The sequence below is a fragment of the Phytophthora sojae genome, assembly GCF_000149755.1.
Source record: "Phytophthora sojae unplaced genomic scaffold PHYSOscaffold_12, whole genome shotgun sequence".
Taxonomy (NCBI): Eukaryota; Oomycota; class Peronosporomycetes; order Peronosporales; family Peronosporaceae; genus Phytophthora; species Phytophthora sojae.
Window position 1 is genome coordinate 1,358,795 of NW_009258126.1, and position 17,519 is coordinate 1,376,313.

Below are 17,519 nucleotides of genomic sequence, written 5' to 3' on the forward strand. Positions count from 1 at the left end.
GACATCTCGATCACCGAAAACCGAAAAACTGATTGCGATCCTCCAGCACTCACGTATCAACGTCCCCGAGTGACGACGCGGTCACTTCCGTTTCGACCATGGCTTGGCGACATCTCGTGCCCCCCGGTCTTTGCGCTGCCGCAGGAGCCTCCATCTTCCTGTCCAGCAGCGCCGATTCCGCCTCGGCCTCCGCCCCCTCCATCGTCGCGCTGTCCTACAATGACGGGCACCAACGGCGCGCCCCTCGAATGATCATCGGAGACCCCGGTACAGCCCCCCGTCCCCATCAATGCTAGGACGTACAGTCCTCTCTAACCATTGCAACTGATGCTGATGCAGACACGTTCGCGCGCAAGATGAACAAGTTCACGCGCGACGGAGCGGGTCAGTTGCTGGTGATCGCCGACTTCGACCGCACCTTGACGCCGTACTACAAGCAGCGCAGCGACCCGACGGAGCCGCTGGAGCAGGAGAGCAGCAGCCACGGCCTGCTCATGACCAGCAGCGTGCTGTCTCCGGAGGTGGCGGCCGCCCACCAGGAGCTCTTCGCCCGGTACTACCCCGTGGAGATCTCGTCCACGTTGTCGGCGGACGAGAAGTTCCCCTTCATGGCTCAGTGGTGGGAGAGCACGCACTCGCTGCTGGTCGAGTCCAAGCTCACCAAGAACCAGGTGAAGCAGGCGGTGGCGCAGGGCTCGCTGGGCTTCCGCCCGGGCTTCCACGCGCTCTTCAAACTGCTGCACGACCAGCAGGTGCCCACGCTCGTCTTCTCCGCGGGCCTCTACGACGTCATCCACGCGGCGCTCGAGAAGGAGTTCGCAGCGGAGCAGAAGCGCAGCGAGGGGCCCATCGCAGCCGACGACATCCCCGACGCGCAGCTCTTCACGCCCGACAACGTGCACGTCGTGTCCAACATGATGCGATTCGACGCCCGGGGCCGCATCAAGGGCTTCGACGGCCAAGGGATCCACCCGCTCACCAAGACGGCGCACGCGCTGCTGGACTCGCCCTTCTGGAAGGACCGCGAGCTCGACAAGCGACGCAACGTGCTGCTGCTCGGAGACTCGCGGGGCGACGTGCGCATGGCCGACGGGCTGGACGCAGATGAGATCATCCGCGTCGGCTTCCTCAATGTGCACGTGGACGAGGCGTTAGATGAGTACCTCGAGCTCTACGACGTGGTGTTCACCAACGACGCTAGCCTCATGCCCGTGCAGATGCTCATTGAGCAGATGACGGCCGACAAGAAACAGTAGAGGGGGATCCATCCATCGTATTAATAGGAGAAGAGCATGAGGAGAGGAGAAGAGCTCCTGAGCTCTGGCTGCATGGTGGTTGGGGTGCCATTTTTGGCTGCTGTCGCCGTGCTGCTTGTCTATCTCTGCAGGATTGTGGCGTTGTGTGCTTTGCTGCAGTCTTGCGCACGTAGAGCAGTGATCCTTTCGCTTGCTGGCGCGGGCTCAGTCTGTGCGCACTTGCAGACGCGTATCGCTGTCTTCGGCCCATGAACGCCGACTAAGGCCGCTGCCCCGCACCCCACACTTGCCGAGTTCCCACGACGCGACCGAGTGGTGATGACAGCGCACAACACGAAAGGAACTGCCGCGGTTATGAACCCCTCCATCCCACAGGCGCCCGAGTCGCCCGTACGCAAGACGAGCATCCCCGACAAGAGCTCGCCCAGGCACAAGCAGCAGCAGTTTGAAGGCGTCTCGAAACCCCCTCAAGACAACGAAAAGCAGCAGCAACAACGAGCCCCGGAGCGAGTCACAGACCCACCAGCAGTACCGTCGTCATCGACCTCATCTACAACGGCAGCAACAGCAAAGACCGCAGCTAACTCAAGTAGTGGAGACGGTAATGGTGATGTTATCGGCGAGTACGTGTTGGGTGAGACGATAGGGAAAGGGACGTTCGGCAAGGTGAAGCTCGGACTGCATCTGCTCACGGGCGAGAAGGTGGCGGTGAAAATGCTGGAGAAGAAGCGCATCGTCCAGGCGGCGGACGTGGAGCGCGTGGCTCGAGAGATCAAAATCCTCAAGCGCAATCGCCACCAGAACGTGATTCAACTGTACGAAGTGATCGACTCGCCCGACCGCATCTTCCTCATCATGGAGCACGTAGACGGAGGCGAAATGTTCGAATACATCGTGGCTCACCACCGCATCCGTGAGCCTGAAGCCGCGTTCCTCTTCCGACAGATCGTGGACGGCCTCGCCTACTTGCACTCGAACGAGATCACCCACAGAGACCTGAAACCCGAGAACTTGTTGCTCCAGTCGAACCTCAATCACAACCATAACAACCGGCAACCGCAACAACAGTCTACGCCTCCTCCTTCGAATCTCTTGGTGAAGATTGTGGACTTTGGTTTGAGTAATATTCACGACGGTGGGCGATTGCTACGCACTGCGTGTGGTTCGCCGTGTTACGCGGCTCCGGAGATGATCCAGGGACGAATGTATCACGGTCCTGTCGCCGACATGTGGAGCTTGGGCGTCGTCCTCTTCGCGATGGTCTGTGGATTTCTCCCGTTCGAGGACAGCAACACGAATTTACTATACAAGAAGATTCTGAGTGCCAACTACAAGATGCCGACGTTCCTGTCGGCGAACGCGCAGGATTTGATCCGGCGCATCCTCGAGACGGACCCGGAAAAGCGCTACACGGTAGACAAGATCCGCCAGCACCCGTGGCTGGCTGGTGTGCAGACCCCCGAGCTGTCGGGCTGTGATGTGGGCGAAGGTGTAAAATCTGAGGAAATTAAGGCTCGGCATGAACTTGTTTTGAATCAGCTGGAATCATTGGGTCTTCGTAGGGAGGACGTGCAGTCGGCGCTGGCCAAGAAGGCGTACAACCGGTTCACGGCGTCCTACTACCTTCTGGATGGAAAGCTCCAGCGCATTATGAGAAATCGTGTCATACCAATACCCGCGTCAGGTAACAGTCCCAACTCCTTGATCGACCGCCCCGTTCGGCGTGAGAGCAACACTAACAGCGAAGGGAGGCGCCAGGAATCTGTGGTGAGATCTGGAGGTCACGTTAGCGATGTCCGCATCACTGGGTCGGGTTCTACCGCTGGATCTGGGAAGAGTATTGAGGTGTCTAGCCCGCCTCACAGGCAGAACTCTGGCTCACGGGCCTTTCACGAAAGCCCGCGACGGAAATCAAACCCGCATCATCATCACCCGCCGCACTCGCAGCAACATGGAGAGAGTCCGTACGCTCGGAGGGCGGGTACACCGTCAAATGTAGCGTCTCCACGCCACAGCAGTCATCATGGCGATGGGTCTGTGGTGACACAACGGCCGAGCTCCGTACGAGGCGGAAGGAACTTAGTGATGATCAACAACGGAGCTGCAAAGTCCCCCGCTGCGGGCTTCTTACCGGTGGCCCCCAACCCACCGCGTGACCCTCGTCACTCAGGCATCCTCACAGCGAGGAAGCCGCAGGGCAACACCCGTGTGACGGTCAGCAACGGCATGGTAGCTCTTCGCCCTCTAGCTCAGCCAGTGCATCCACCAAGACGAGAGCTACCATCGTCAACGCCGCAGTCAGCTACGCGTCGGCATTCGTCGGAGGTTCCTCCATCCTTCCATCATATCCACGACCCCACACCCGCTCACATGGCTCCAGTGGCGGAGATGCCTGCACGCAACTCAATCACTTCGGCTAATGGTGGCGTGGTCATCCGACGACGCCCTCAAGGGCCTTCACCTCCACCGCATTCCGTTCATACACACAGCCCGCATCAATCCCCCGTAACAGCATCTTCTTCTGGCCCGACGACCCCCTCTGCTCATGCTACAGCAGCTTCGAAATCGGACGACACTCGGTCACCGCAGCGAATAGCACCATCGGCCCCTGCAAACTCATAGACGCCAGAAATTGAAAACGAAAATGCAAAACGTCCGAAAAAGTTTCTTGCACCTCGATAGGGATCCTTAAGTACCCATAGCAAAGAAGCGCTTGCGATCACCCATCCACTCCAAGTTGACGTTAGGATATTTGTTCGTCCATGCTATGAAGTACTCCTTCCACAGCAACAGCTCGGAGAGTAGTCCTGGTTAATTGTGTGCCCAATCGATCGGCAGCTTTCGAAGTCGGCATCTTGTAGTTGGAACTCAAAAAAAATTCAGCACATTCGTGTTACCATCCTCGAAAGTCACAGACCATAGCGAAGAGGACGAAGCCCAAACTCCACATGTCAGCGATATGATCGTAATGCACGCGAGCACATAGACACCAGAAAAAATCGAAATTCAAAATGATTGAAAAGATTTGTGGCCATTTTTCTGAACTCGACTCCGAAAAAAAACACAGAGGTGAGCGGGTACCGGCATCCCTTTGTCATCACATACAACCCACCTACACCTATTTACCCTAACCTCACAAACAAGCTGAAACTCGATCTACACTTGGAGCAATGCAAGGCGAGCCTGTGCATCTATTTATCTAGCAGTAAAACTCTTCGTCGAAGTCGTCAGCTTGTCCTACTGCCTTAATAACGGCAAGTAGACAATAAGCTCAGTCGCCTGTTTGACTGGTGTTGTATCCGAGCTCTATTGCCCTTAGCTACACTTCTTCCTCAAACTCCGCAGCAATTTTAGCGAGGATCTGTCCTTACCGAGCGGTGGCAATACCATCGTCTGGGATTTTCGCTTGTCTGCTCCGCTTGGCACTGCGTACAGCAGCTCGGTGCTGGCGCGTCCGCGCTTCCAGCTCTGGATGAACGTTCGGTTGGGTACTGTAGAGTGATGGTGGTCACGGATGTTGGTGTGCTTACGAGGTGGGCTTACGAGGTGGGCTTACGAGGTGGTCAAAAACTTCAACCTTCGCTGCAGCCGGTGACGATGTCACCGAGTACCTTAATGCTTCCTCCTCTTTCCACCTGGCAGGCGAGGCCGCCCGAGTCAGTCCGCAACTGAGCGTAATTGGTAGTAGGCGAGGAGCGCCTGTATGCCATGACAAGTGCTCAGGTGAAAATGCCATTGATTGGCTAATATTAGCCTGTATGTCATAACAAGCAGTATGTGATGACAAAGGGATGCCGGTCTACCTTCATTCGGCAAAGAAGCGCTTGGGATTACTCAGCCAGGACAAGTCCACTTTGCTTTCCCATGTAGGATTTTTCTTCGTCCACGCATTGTGGTACTTCTTCCACAACACTAACTCGGGGGACCAGTCCTTGTCCATCCCGCGCCCGGCTCATCGTCTGCCGTTTTTGTAAAGTTTGAGGTAGTTGTACGATGATTGCCGTAGCGTTTCGCGTTTTCCATTTGTTAACGACAAAGTCGTGCCTCCGGTCCGAATGTCTGAAGTTTGTTTGAACTCGCCCCTACCCTAAGAAGAAAAAAATTGTAACTAGTTAGTGGACACAACGTTTTGGTAGCTGCATGCACTTAGTTCTATCTACTTGGGCAACTTGATTATTGACGTAGAATCCAAACTCGGGGTAAAGTTATTGGCTTTGGTGCAAAGCCCAGTCGTTGAAGAACCGAAATCATTGCATCGCTATCCAGCTTTAGCTCGCATGAATGCTGAAACATATTTTGGCAGTGTCGACAGAATGGGCTGGTTAATGCTTGAGTTCTTGATTGCTCCACAGCAGCTTCCCTAAAGTGGATCTCGTTGCGTGGACTCCACAATAGCAGTGTAAGGAGGCCGACGACACGGCGAAGGACGAGACGGTGGGCGCGGCAACCACGCTGTATGACGGCGTTGAAGTAGACGGCAGCGTGGGACGTGAATCCGGCTGGCATTGGCTGCGCGGTACCGAGGGATCTACTGGATCTTCGGGCCCGCTGGACTCCGCGAGCCCCACGACGGAGCTCACTTTGGTTTTTGACGGCCAGCGAGCAGGCCCGAGGAACGCGCGTTTGGCAGCAAGCGCAACAAGCGGTGAACGGACAAACGGCGGTGGACACTAACGACGACCTCGGTGGACGGCTGCGGCGTGAACGACAACAGAGTGACGAACAGGAAGCACGTGGCTTCCGCGTTCTTCGACGGCTGCGACGAGTAGGGCAGGCGCGTGTGGGCGTACGCCCGAGTGGCTAGAGGAGCGACTACGGAACTGAGTCGTGCGCGTTCGACGTAGACGTGTATTTGTAGTTAGTCGGTGGTTGACACCGCGCTAGTTCATCTAAATAAAGTAGGTGTTGCTGCCAGTCGGACACGCACCGGCACAGTGTCTTACGCTTGGACACTGTCGGCCATCCGGACTTTCGACCGCATCAGCACGGTCGCGACCAAACCCCAAGCGTGTGGGGCACCAAACACGTTGCATGGTGGTCATACAGGGGCCTAGTGTACGTATCCGACGCAGCCCTCGACTTACGAAGACACCCGAAGACGCTCGGATGGCTCGGACGAAGGTCGTCATGCAACCCACGACCCGTGCGACGAGGAATCAACCGGCGACTCAGACTTAGACGTCTGTTCCCGTGCCTACTGGAGGATCGGATCTGGCGCGACAAGACGGTCAGAACGCGAACGAGAACGAGGACGAAGAAACGAAGGAGAACGATCCGGGCGACGCAGACAACCCAAGCGACGAACGCAACGACCACGGCGCTGACGACACGCAGGACGCGCCACCCGACGAAGCGGCAACTAGCGGCAACGACGACGGCACAGCGATGGCTCCCGTAGCGGCGCTGACCGCTGCACTGCAGCAGATGGCAACGACGATGGCAAGGATCGATGCGAGACTGGACCAGCTAAGCACCACGGTGGCCAACCCCGCGCCGTCCCCTGCGCCCGCGGACGCTGATACGCAGACGGTGGGAACGACGAATCCGTCGACACAGCAGGCACCGCCACCCGCTGCACCACGGGACCCTCCCCCAGCGGCTACAGCTCGGCAGGTGGCCTACCAGCCACGTGACGGCAACGACGACGGAGACGACAGCGATGATGACAACGACGACGGGTCTTCGAGCAGCTCCGACGACGACGACGAATCTGACGACGGCCACGACGGTGGAGGACGCCGTGCCAGACGCCAACCCGTTACGAGGCCCGGTGATCGAGACTTTCACCGCAACAGACGGCGAGCCATTCGAGACTTGGACTTGCCATCCTTCTTACCGACACCACAGACATCTGTGACGACGTGGATCGCGCGCGTTGACCTGGCACTCGAAGGAGCACGACTATCAGGACGGGGCGAATGGACTGATCAAGAACTGTATTACATCTTAGGCAATAAGCTACAGGACAGTGCTGCCCGCTGGTGGGTCCAGCTGGATCGTAAACTACGCGACCGTGAGCGAACGTGGACGAAGTTGCAGCAGGATAGTTTGGTTAATATCCCAGGATTGTGGAAAAAGAGCCTCCAGCTTATTTTAATAGAGTAATTAAAATAACTCTGCATTACTCCATCGCTCCCGCAAAGATTACCATGTATCTTTCAAGCTGGGGCATTAGAAGAAACAGTGCGCGAGCGTTGCAATAGCCACACACAATTCTCGCACACACTGTGGAACCGTAGGATATAGCGCCTTGAGGAAATGCAGCCTTGATCCGACGATGAGACCACCGAAGATAAACTCGCCTGCACTAACATGCAGATCAATGCGAAGAATCGTTGTACTGTGAAGGTGGGAACGCCTTTCGCTTAGGGAACGAGGGAGAGTAAAGAAGAAGACAAAAACTCTCGAGTATACCAAGAACTGTACGCAAAACGAAGTGTAGTGAATCCCGAGGAAGACATCACATCAGAGAAGAAGAACACACAGCAGGGCGGGTGGCAATCCCCAAATTCAAATCGATTACTTTACGGTATATTCTCTCTGTGCATGCAATGCAAATTTATTACCACCACATCTGTCACCACCACAATTCAGTCCTAAGCGGTCGGACGTGGCAAGCCTAAAGTATTGAACCAGAACGAATGCGCGAGGAGAAAAACGTAGACGATTCACGCTAAAAAATCGAGATCAGTTTAGCAGTGCTAAAACTCAATTGGACGATATGACCAAACCAAATAGTTATTGATTGCTTTCAAGTTCATCCCTACACTCCGTCGGGGGTCTTGTTTTTGGTACTTGTTAATCGTGTTGGCCTTGTCCGTGGCCTCGCGAAAGCTCGCTGTATGTGGATTCTGTTGGCACATGGATGCAAATTGAAGTGATGCAATAGCTGCGATCTGATTGGCCGATGAACAGCTCCGCTTCAGTTACTGTGGACCACACAAAGTGGAGCCATTTTGCAATCACATTGCGATCGTCGAGCAGCAATCGATCAGTCGAGGATGATGCTCCGCCGCCTCTGCTCCCGCTCCTCACCGCTCTTCGCCTGCAGCTCCGCGGGCCTCGCGCTTGTTGCCGCCGCCTCAGTCTCCTCTCCCCATAATGACAGCAGAGTTGCGCGCGCTGAGGCGCACCGCCGGCCCGAGGGCAGGCCCATGATGTTCGTGCGGGACCCCGTGGACTTCGCCCGCAAGTGGAAGAAATTCTCCACCGACCGCCTCGACAAGCTCGTGGTCATCGCCGACTTCGACTACACGCTCACGCCCGCCTACAAACCCACGGGTTCGTGACAAAATTGAAGTATTGACTACTTATATTCTAGACCAATACTGAATATTTTTCTATGGTGATTTTTTGCTAGACGACCAAGCTCTAAGCACGCACCGCCTGTTGATGGAGAGTGAGGCGCTCGGTCCGGACGCGGAAGATGTGGCGCGGGAGATTTTTGAGAAATATTACCCAATCGAGCAGTCGGCGACGCTGACAATGGAGGAGAAGCTGCCCTATATGATCGAGTGGTGGGCCAAGACGCACGGACTCATGATCCAGCACGGCGTGTCCAAGAGCGCGGTCAAGAAGGCGGTGGACGAGAGTGACATCGCGCTCCGTGAGGGGTTCATGGAGATCTTCGACCTCCTGGCGCTGGGGAACGTGCCTACGCTCATTTTCTCGGCAGGGCTGTACGATGTGATTCACGCCGTGCTGGACAAGGAGTACGCGAAGACGGAGGCCAAGACGCCGCCCAAAAATGTGCACGTGATCTCCAACATGATGCGGTTTGACGAGAGCGACAAGGTGGTCGGGTTTGACGGAACGGTACGACTGGCTTGGCGAGATTGTTGGGTTTTGGCTTATCAGCTGACAAGTTTTACTCTGTTGCAGCTCATTCACAGTTTGAACAAGAATGCGAGTGCGCTGGTGGAGACGGACTTCTGGAAGCAGTGCCAGCTGGAGAAGCGACACAATATTCTGCTGCTTGGCGACTCACTGGGTGATGCCAACATGGCGAACGGCCTGGACTTCCAGGAGGACGAGATTGTGCGCATCGGATTTCTCAACGACGGCGCCGAGGAGAAGTTAGAGCTGTATCTGCAGCGCTTCGACGTTGTGCTCACGAACGACTCGAGCTTGCTGCCGGTCGAACTGCTATTGCATCAGATTCAGCAATGATGTCTGTAAAATGAGGCGTGGGTCATTTTGAGAAGGCTGTCCTTCGTCGGCCAGAGAGTTTTATTTAGCATGAATTGTGCTTCTGAAGTTTTCGCGCAACGATCGAGCTCGCGTGGTATGATAGCAGATTGTCAACCATTACGTCCGTCAATCGACTACGTAGCGCTGTCGTCTCGCCAATATGCCTTCTGCTGGTTGATTTTCTTTGGGCTGTACTTAATTGCGTGCATTTTCAACGTCAGCTACGCCAAATTCTACTGGGACTTCGATGCAACCGTGTTGAGCTACACGCTTGAAAGCTACAAGGTTGGAATGCCTCGTGAACATTTCCGAACTATCGCTTACGTTCACATCGCGTTGGCTGCCGCACATGGGGTTTGTGCCCTGCTAATGATTGGCGGGTCGCTTCGACAACGCACTTTAGCTTTCTCACCGCGGAAAAGAAACATGGATATACGTAATATTCAGCCAAGCAACGACAGCAGAAATATGTCGAGTAAAGGAGCACTGAGGCGTAGTACAGTGCAGATTTACTACAGACTGCTGAGTCGACGTGGATTGTTTGGGGTCAATGGACGGCACTTCCATACCGTTCTGATCTGTCGCGAGCTCCTCGAGACTTGTCTCCAGACCGCTCAAGCTATCCGAATGAGCAAGTATCTGCCACGCGCAGTACTTAACCGGTTCTACGTGAGCTTGCTGCTGGTCAACTGCTGGTCATCTGTGGTGATTTACTCGCGGTGCTTCTGGCGGGGCGAGGCTCGTCGTAGACTGGCAACAATCGCATGCGATAGCGTTCTCGATATAATGGCTGCGATCGGAGTGCCCGTCACAATTGTTCTGAGCTATGTGGAGCAATACGATGTGGTGCTCACGAGCTTTGGCTTTGAGTTGACCGATGACGACGAATGGGTAGCGCGCATGCTCAACGAAGCGCAGATCGTTTTGGTCGTGTCGTGGTTAGATCTGGCAATGCGGGTTGTCTTCTCCCTTGGACTCATTATCTCCATAATGAATATGAGCGAGCTCCTGTATCGTACTTCAAAGAGTGAAGCTTCGGCTTTGTGTGGGCCCCCTATCTCGACGCACTTATTAGGGTTAGATGACGCCCAAATTACAAGTACCAGTCCAGCGATTTGCGTTATAAGAAGCAGCTCTGTTGTCCCTACCACCACACACGCCCGTCAACTTTCTAGCAAGAAAGCACGTCCACGCCGTAGTTTGCTCCACCATATCCACCTTCTCTTCGCTGCATGGGGGGTCATAGTTTTGGTGATGCACGTGTACGCCGCCTTCCAGAAACCGTTGGTTGAGTGCAACCCCCAAGTGCACCCCATGGCTGGTGCAGTTCCGTCGTGCTTTGTGGTGAACTTCGACTGTTATGAGCTTAAGATTTCCGGCAAACATAACGAAGTGCAGACAGAGTGGGAGAAATTGGACCGCAATTCAGCCGTAAAGATCCGAGTTTTGCATTGCCCAACTCTCGAGATACCCGATAGTTTCAAGGATTTCACTCGGCTGCGTTTAGTCCAGGTCTACAATTCCACACTTTTGGAATGGGGAGACAACGCAGCACTCACGAGTTCTCACCACCCAGAGCTGATAGAGCTTTCAGTGGTCCGAGTTAACATGACGAAGGGCCTTCTACCACTCGGCTTTCAGTCCTCCGACTTCCCCCTTCAACTCTCCCTGATCTCGTTCTGCGAGACAAATTTGAAGACTTTACCCTCCGACCTTGACTCGAAATGGCATGCCGCATCCATTCTGTACATCGAAAACAGTCAGCTACAAGCCGCGCCGCCAGTGCTAGCGCGCTTGCAGCCCCATTACTTGACACTAGTGGGGAATCCGATCACTGAGTTTTCACCTGAGATCTTCGAAGCCTCGTACGCGCAGTATTTGATCCTCGACCGCACTAATGTGCGTGAATTACCGCGAAATGTGTCACAGCCGATTGTCGGCCCGGCTTTTATCTCTCTCTCCAATACTAACATTTCGTTCTTTTGGTCGTGGATCGACCCGTTAGTCGAATCGATGCTGGAAACCATGCCCCCGATCGTTGCAGGTGGCTCTCCGTACTGCAATGACCTCGAGAAAATCGTGAACGGGGAAATCGATAGCTTCAGCGCGCCATTCGACGAAGGACAGTCCCCAATTCTCATGAACGCGTCGAAAGAGAATTGGGAGATATTGATAAAAGCAGTCGATTGTTCGCCAGCATTTTGGAGAACCCGGTTCCCTCTCCAGCTGTGGGATGAAGCCTATGCCCTACAGTAATGTAATGCAGTGGATACCCTGAATGCTGCCCAAATACTGTACGCTTTAATTTTTATGATCGACAAATATGAGTATTTTATCTCTTACGAAGAAGCTGGACCCTTTTCACCTTGCTCCAAATGTATCGACTCCTTCACCACATCCGGCTCCGATTGTTCATCAGATTCGGTATCACTCTGCTCAACGATCTTCTCGTGGTCATAGGACGCGAGCCTGTTAAATACTCGCGAAAGCCGCTGCGCCAGTAGCTGGGACGGATACTCGATCAGGTAGTACGACGCCGTGGCCAGCATGATCACGAGACCGAAGATGGAGAACGTCTTGTCGTAGTAATTGGTCTGCTGCTTGACCGATGGAGTAGCGATCACGAACACGTGCAGCAAATACACGGAGAAGCTGATCTTGCCCAAGTAGCGGAGAACGATCCACTCGAAGATCAACGACACAGTGGACGGCTGAATCATCTCGATCACGAACAGCAGCGACAACTTGACGCTCGTGAACGGCATGATATAGTGTTGGGACGGTTGAAGCGGCATCCCCAACCAATTGAAGAACAGTCCACGGAAGACGACGCTGAGGTAGGCTGCGATCAAGACGGCTTCTACCACTCGCAGTCCGACGATATGCAACGTGTTGAATTTGAAACCCGTGCTCTTGATCCACGCCTCAAGCTTGACGAAGATGACGGCAGCCATGGACCCCGCGACGAACGTCGGGAGGTGCTTGCTCAACGGTTGGCGAGGATAATTATCCCTTGTCGTGTAGAGTCCTTCGTGAATAGCCCAGACGTAGAGCGGAAGGAACGCCATCCACCAGAAGCGACGCATCTTGAGCACCGCCAGTACAAACGCAGGTAGAATGAAGTAGTACGAGATCTCCAGTGGCAACGTCCACATGAGGTAGTGGCGGTGTTCCGGGTGAAAAGTGAGCGTCTGGAACAGGTTGAAGTCCTCAGGTCGGTTTACCATGTAGTACCGCTGTTTGTATTCAAACGGCATGAGCCACAGAGTGATCGCCACCAGCGCAAACAACGGGTACACGCGGAAGAACCGCTTGGAGAAGTAGTCGGCCAGCGTCCACCCCCACTTACGGTAGGACACCTGCTCTGCCATCAGCTTGATGCTCTTCTTCATGAAGATCATGGTCAGCAGGAAGGACGACAGCACGAAGAAGGCGTCGACACCAACCGCGCCCATGTAGACGTCGTGCATGTACCCTGTGTGTTGCGTGACGACGAAGATGACGGCAGCCCCACGGACGCCATCAAGGAATAGGATCTTCGCTACCGGCGACGAAGACTTCGTGGCCGAGGTGTCGCGTGATTGATCCTGTGTTGATGTAGGCGCCATCACTTTGGAGGCGGCATGGTGTTCGCGAGGGCCGTCTTCCTTGTCTTGTATAACCTGAAGCTGTAAATTGGTGTCGGGTCCCTGCATTGGGCTGGTTGTCTTGATCGAGACCCGGCGAGTTGAGGAGTGATTAACGACAACTTGGACGTCAGTTAAGTAAGTACACCTGGCAATCAAATTTTACAGATGCAATGAGGGATGTGCGATTTGCTGTTCGACCCCACGTGTTGGAAAGGCACTAGGAGACAAGCAGCGAAATGATCCAGCCGACTTGAAGGCGGCCCGGTGTCGTCACTTGAATAAAATACGAGAACACTTTTCTTCTTCTTCTTTTATCCTGTTTTTTTTTTGGCTCACCTACAGTGCTGTAGTGGTCCCGAGATTCTACTGTCGGCTCCAGAGAAATCAATGCCTCAATTCTTAATACTGTAACTCAGTTATGTAACCTTGAGGCAATTCGCATGAAATATTTGAGGATAGTGCTAAGATTTGTATGCACAAAACACCTTGTCGGGGAATCACAGGAATGCGTGGCGCTGCGATTGACGTCGAGAAGGAGGAAAGGTGTAATCCACAGACAGAAGTATTATTAATAATATAATAGGCAAACTACAGACTGTCGGACAAAATACAGAAGGGGTAGGTTGCCTTGCCGAATTTGCCACCCCTGTCTTCACTGAATTTTGCTCAATATCGGTATTTGCAGGTTCAATATGGTTGGTGTAACTGCTGTTTCCTTCGTACCGTGTTACCGTAACTCGGAGCATAACTCGGTAAGGCGACCGTGTTACCATAACTCGGTGAAGTTTTTGCTATACGTCTCCATACCTCGGAAGCTGGACCAGATAGCTACCGTGCAGACAGCAGCACCGAGAAATCTACTAGCCGCTGCCGGCGCAAACGCAGAACACCATGCGTGCCGCTACTTGCAATGGGGGCACAGCACAGCAATAGATTCTCGCATACATTAGCTGGGTTCTACGCTCAGGTGAGGGCACCTCTGAAGCAGCAGCTCAAACACGTTGCTGGTGACCGACCTGCTTACTGAACCAGGAGGTGTTTTCCACTATGCCCTGCGGCACTGCCACCATGTTATCATTACTGGGTAGTACGACCGCGTTACCATAACTCGGTACGGCGACTGTCTTATGATAACTCGGTAAGACAACCGTGTTTTCATAACGCAGTGAGGTTTCAAGTCGCATTATCTAGGAGGTCCGATCACATACCGTGCATAGTGCATAGCACACTAGGTATATCGAGCCAATATCGCTGTATATTTATAACTACTTGCTCTCACTACACATTCAGCATCGAGACCAGCTTGCCATTGTGCTCTTGATCTATCGCGCCATCATCACGAATACTGGGATATGAGGGCTCATGCTGCGTTCTGGGCCTTTGTTAGTGCAGAAGGTGCGACTACCGTGCTGAGCTGCTTAATGAGTGACGTGGGCTGGCGCTTGACTGGAGACAGTAGAAGTACTGTCGTTGGTGCAATTCGCGAGGCGGCGTTGGAGATCGAAGCTACAGTAAGCGCCTTACTGTCGTCTGAAAGTGAAGTGACCGACGCGATGGGCGACTGCAGCTCACACGTGTTAAGCACTCGACACATACTACACGATGTAGTTGCCGCGGGCCAAGAAGAAAAACGTTTCTCTGATCTCTTTATATCGCGGGACCGCCACCCAGTTAAAACGCAACTGTTTTCAGATCTCGGCTGGTTCGACACAACCCCAAGTAGCCAAAAAGGAAAATCGAAACGCCACCGAGCTCGTAGTAGCTCTAGTAGCTAGTGCCACTTAGTTAGGAGTTGGTCCAGAAGAGCTAATAAACTGCCTCCCATCCAGTGCTTTAAAAACTTTTATGCTGCTGATCAACACTTCACACGAGCAGAACTATTCGACCATCGCGATCGTAGTAGATTTATAAAGGCCACAATTAATTTGCAGATGCAATGCTCTTTATTCATGCAGTTTTTAATTTTATCAGTATCCTTGTTCGCAAAAGATAGCAGCTAAGGAATGCGCGAGTCCTAGTGATTGCTATCACCGTGATGAAGTTCGCAGCATGAGCACAAATTTACTCGAGACTGAGGGCATGGCCCACTTGCGATGGTCGACCGCGCTTTTTCTTCGGCCGTTTGTCCGGAAACGTAGGTCGACGCGGCGGTGTCCCATCAAAAGGCAATCCGAGCGCGTCTTGTGCAGCTAGAATGTGCACACAACAACCCAGCTTGAACCATGTTCTGCAGTTGCACGTCTCAAGTGCGCCACCCGATTCCAGGCTGATCTTCCACTTCAAACTCAGTGTCGGTTTTTTTCTTCGGTCTCCGCATCAGTTGACTCTTTGGCTGGTGGCGTATCTTCAATCGGTAAGCGCTGATAAACACAAAACACGTCGCGATCCGTTGTAGCGGAGCTGTCAACTGGGTTCACCTGCACGGTTGATGCCGCTGTAAAAAAACTTATCGAATACCGACTTGCAAGAGGTTGTGCTGCTAGCACCGACTCGTTGATAGCAACAACGCTCAGTAGATGTTGTGACGAGAGTTTTCGATACTCGCGGACAATATGTGGCGCGGCTCGTGTTGATGTCGCGTAAGGCTTGGTGAGCAGGGAGCGAATGGTGCACACCCTGAGCAGCTCGAGGAAAAGAGGGTTCAAGCGGAGCAAACGCCGCATCGTGTGCTGATTTTGAGTTGGCGGTTGAAATTTTCAGCAGGGTTATTCGTTTTTGCCATCCCAGTACTGGTTTCAAAACACTGCCACTTGGAGTACCGCCCTTTTAGCCATTGCTTGTCGAAGTACTCATGAAAGGATCGGCACTCGGCGTTGCACTTCCAAGCTTCCTTGGCCTCAGCAATCCGAGTAAGCTTTTCTGATTCATCACGCGCGTAGTGAATCCGGTAAACGTGACGGAAAACAAGTTTCTTGTCTTCGACCGACATTTTAGCTGTGTGTTTACGCACGTTTGTCATCACGTGAAAAAACACATTATAAATGTAGGCTGCTCAGCCAACATCTCGTGTGCAATAACCTTGAAAGCGCCGCGCTGAGATTTATCTGCGTCCATCACCACGTACGTTAGTTTTGCTTGCTCTGCCGACAAACGCTGGTACATCTCGAGCATAGACCGCAATGCCTTCTCCCATTGAGGCTGCTGAAGATCCGACACGAGGAAGAAGCAAAGGAAGATTTTTAAATGGGTCTTATGCAGAACAGGTCTTGGATTTGATCAGAGCGTGCTTTTTCTTTGAACTTGTGATTGGATCACATTTGCCATGCTTTGACGACGTAAGTCGGAAAAGTCCCAGTCCTCACTTTGAAACCTCAGCCGAGCGCCTACCACGACCCAAGCTTCCTAACCTCTGTCTGCGCCTCGGTGATGCCCGAGCCACATCGCCATGGACCGAGCCGTTGCAGCACCCCGGGTCGCTGCCCCTGCAACACCGCGGAGGAAGATGAGCAAGATCCTCGCCATGAAGAGCTCCAGGGTAAGCGAGCGCAAGCACCACCAGCAGAGCAGCAAGGAGGCCATGGGAGAGGCCGTGAAGATGCAGCAGCACCATCGTAGTGGGCAGCAGGTGGGCAAGATGCGTCAGGAGAGCACAAGCAGCAGTCGGCTTGGAAGTGGCTTATGGAATCGATGGGTCAAGTCGGCCTCGCGCTACGTGCAGCGCGCCATACTGCGCTGTGCAAGCTATACCATTTGGTGGGCGAGGACGCGAAAAGTGATGTGGCGCAGCTGAAGATGCCGTCCGTCGCGGTAAGAACAGGTGATGCACGTGCACTCGTGCAGACGGAGGCATGCCTCGTGAGTACGGAGCGCGTCAAGTCCACGCAGGTATCCGGATATATCGTTGCTGCCCTGTTGTCCAAGTCGGCGTAGCTGACCGCTGCGCCGTGCGCCACTCCTGCCACGTGCTCAGGCTGCCGCCGCCGTTGGGCTCCGAGTCGAGCGGAAACGCGCGCACCTTTGGCTGTCACCGTGAGCGAGCTTGGCTCCCGCTGGCAGATGTCTACGACACCTCCATGGTGCGCGTCAGGCGGTGCCTGAAGTCCACGCATGAGGATGCGGAGCCCGACGAGGTGGGCGCACAGTGGAAGAGGCTGCGTCGGACGTCACGAAGACGCGCCAGTCCTGTCGCCACCGCCGCTGCTGCTGCTGCTACTCCGTCTGCTGGTAAGGTTGGTCGCAGTGCAACGTCTTCGCTTTGGAGAGTTTGTTGCCGTGCTGCGGCTGTGGCACCTCGCTACGAGCTGAAACGCTATATATTTCTCCTAGTCAAGCAGGAGTGAAACATATCGATCACATGCCGTAGCTAGGCTACATAATTCTGAAGTGCATGTACCTGTTACTTGTTGGTAAACTAATTTTACAAGATATGTGCTAATTGCCAACAGTGGAGTGTCGATGCTGAGAGTGTGAACGGAAACCAAACCAGGTGTGCACTGCTTTGACT

General features: G+C 53.9%; 9 protein-coding genes across 9 annotated transcripts; 6 read left to right on the plus strand and 3 right to left on the minus strand.

The window, feature by feature from the left end:
• Positions 1–98: 98 nt before the first annotated feature.
• PHYSODRAFT_528994 (hypothetical protein) lies at positions 99–1,256 on the plus strand (the record flags this gene model as incomplete). The annotated part of the gene is made up of 2 exons (XM_009538867.1): positions 99–267; positions 340–1,256. 2 exons carry the CDS (start codon positions 99–101, stop codon positions 1,254–1,256), a joined length of 1,086 nt encoding a protein of 361 aa, XP_009537162.1.
• Positions 1,257–1,574: 318 nt separating this feature from the next.
• PHYSODRAFT_528568 (hypothetical protein) lies at positions 1,575–3,878 on the plus strand (the record flags this gene model as incomplete). Its single annotated transcript, XM_009538868.1, has 1 exon — positions 1,575–3,878. One exon carries the CDS (start codon positions 1,575–1,577, stop codon positions 3,876–3,878), a length of 2,304 nt encoding a protein of 767 aa, XP_009537163.1.
• A 1,971-nt stretch (positions 3,879–5,849) lies between these two features.
• On the plus strand, positions 5,850–7,368 carry PHYSODRAFT_356043 (hypothetical protein). The gene has a single exon (XM_009538869.1). The coding sequence runs from the start codon at positions 6,642–6,644 to the stop codon at positions 7,359–7,361; it is 720 nt and encodes a 239-aa protein (XP_009537164.1). The 5' UTR covers positions 5,850–6,641; the 3' UTR covers positions 7,362–7,368.
• Positions 7,369–8,257: 889 nt separating this feature from the next.
• PHYSODRAFT_253665 (hypothetical protein) lies at positions 8,258–9,425 on the plus strand (the record flags this gene model as incomplete). Its single annotated transcript, XM_009538870.1, has 3 exons — positions 8,258–8,537; positions 8,617–9,071; positions 9,138–9,425. The coding sequence occupies 3 exons, from the start codon at positions 8,258–8,260 to the stop codon at positions 9,423–9,425; spliced, it is 1,023 nt and encodes a 340-aa protein (XP_009537165.1).
• Positions 9,426–9,542: 117 nt separating this feature from the next.
• PHYSODRAFT_319360 (hypothetical protein) lies at positions 9,543–11,702 on the plus strand (the record flags this gene model as incomplete). The annotated part of the gene is made up of 2 exons (XM_009538871.1): positions 9,543–10,456; positions 10,622–11,702. 2 exons carry the CDS (start codon positions 9,543–9,545, stop codon positions 11,700–11,702), a joined length of 1,995 nt encoding a protein of 664 aa, XP_009537166.1.
• An 83-nt stretch (positions 11,703–11,785) lies between these two features.
• PHYSODRAFT_528298 (hypothetical protein) lies at positions 11,786–13,054 on the minus strand (the record flags this gene model as incomplete). The annotated part of the gene is made up of 1 exon (XM_009538872.1): positions 11,786–13,054. The coding sequence occupies one exon, from the start codon at positions 13,052–13,054 to the stop codon at positions 11,786–11,788; it is 1,269 nt and encodes a 422-aa protein (XP_009537167.1).
• A 1,068-nt stretch (positions 13,055–14,122) lies between these two features.
• Positions 14,123–14,860, plus strand: PHYSODRAFT_306710 (hypothetical protein; the record flags this gene model as incomplete). Its single annotated transcript, XM_009538873.1, has 3 exons — positions 14,123–14,162; positions 14,366–14,586; positions 14,684–14,860. 3 exons carry the CDS (start codon positions 14,123–14,125, stop codon positions 14,858–14,860), a joined length of 438 nt encoding a protein of 145 aa, XP_009537168.1.
• A 500-nt stretch (positions 14,861–15,360) lies between these two features.
• PHYSODRAFT_306711 (hypothetical protein) lies at positions 15,361–15,738 on the minus strand (the record flags this gene model as incomplete). The annotated part of the gene is made up of 1 exon (XM_009538874.1): positions 15,361–15,738. The coding sequence occupies one exon, from the start codon at positions 15,736–15,738 to the stop codon at positions 15,361–15,363; it is 378 nt and encodes a 125-aa protein (XP_009537169.1).
• Positions 15,739–16,390: 652 nt separating this feature from the next.
• On the minus strand, positions 16,391–16,925 carry PHYSODRAFT_288917 (hypothetical protein; the record flags this gene model as incomplete). Its single annotated transcript, XM_009538875.1, has 2 exons — positions 16,737–16,925; positions 16,391–16,706 (listed from the first exon to the last, which is right to left on the minus strand). A coding segment is annotated over exon 2 (208 nt), but the record flags the coding sequence as incomplete, so codon positions are not given.
• Between the last annotated feature and the right edge of the window lie 594 nt (positions 16,926–17,519).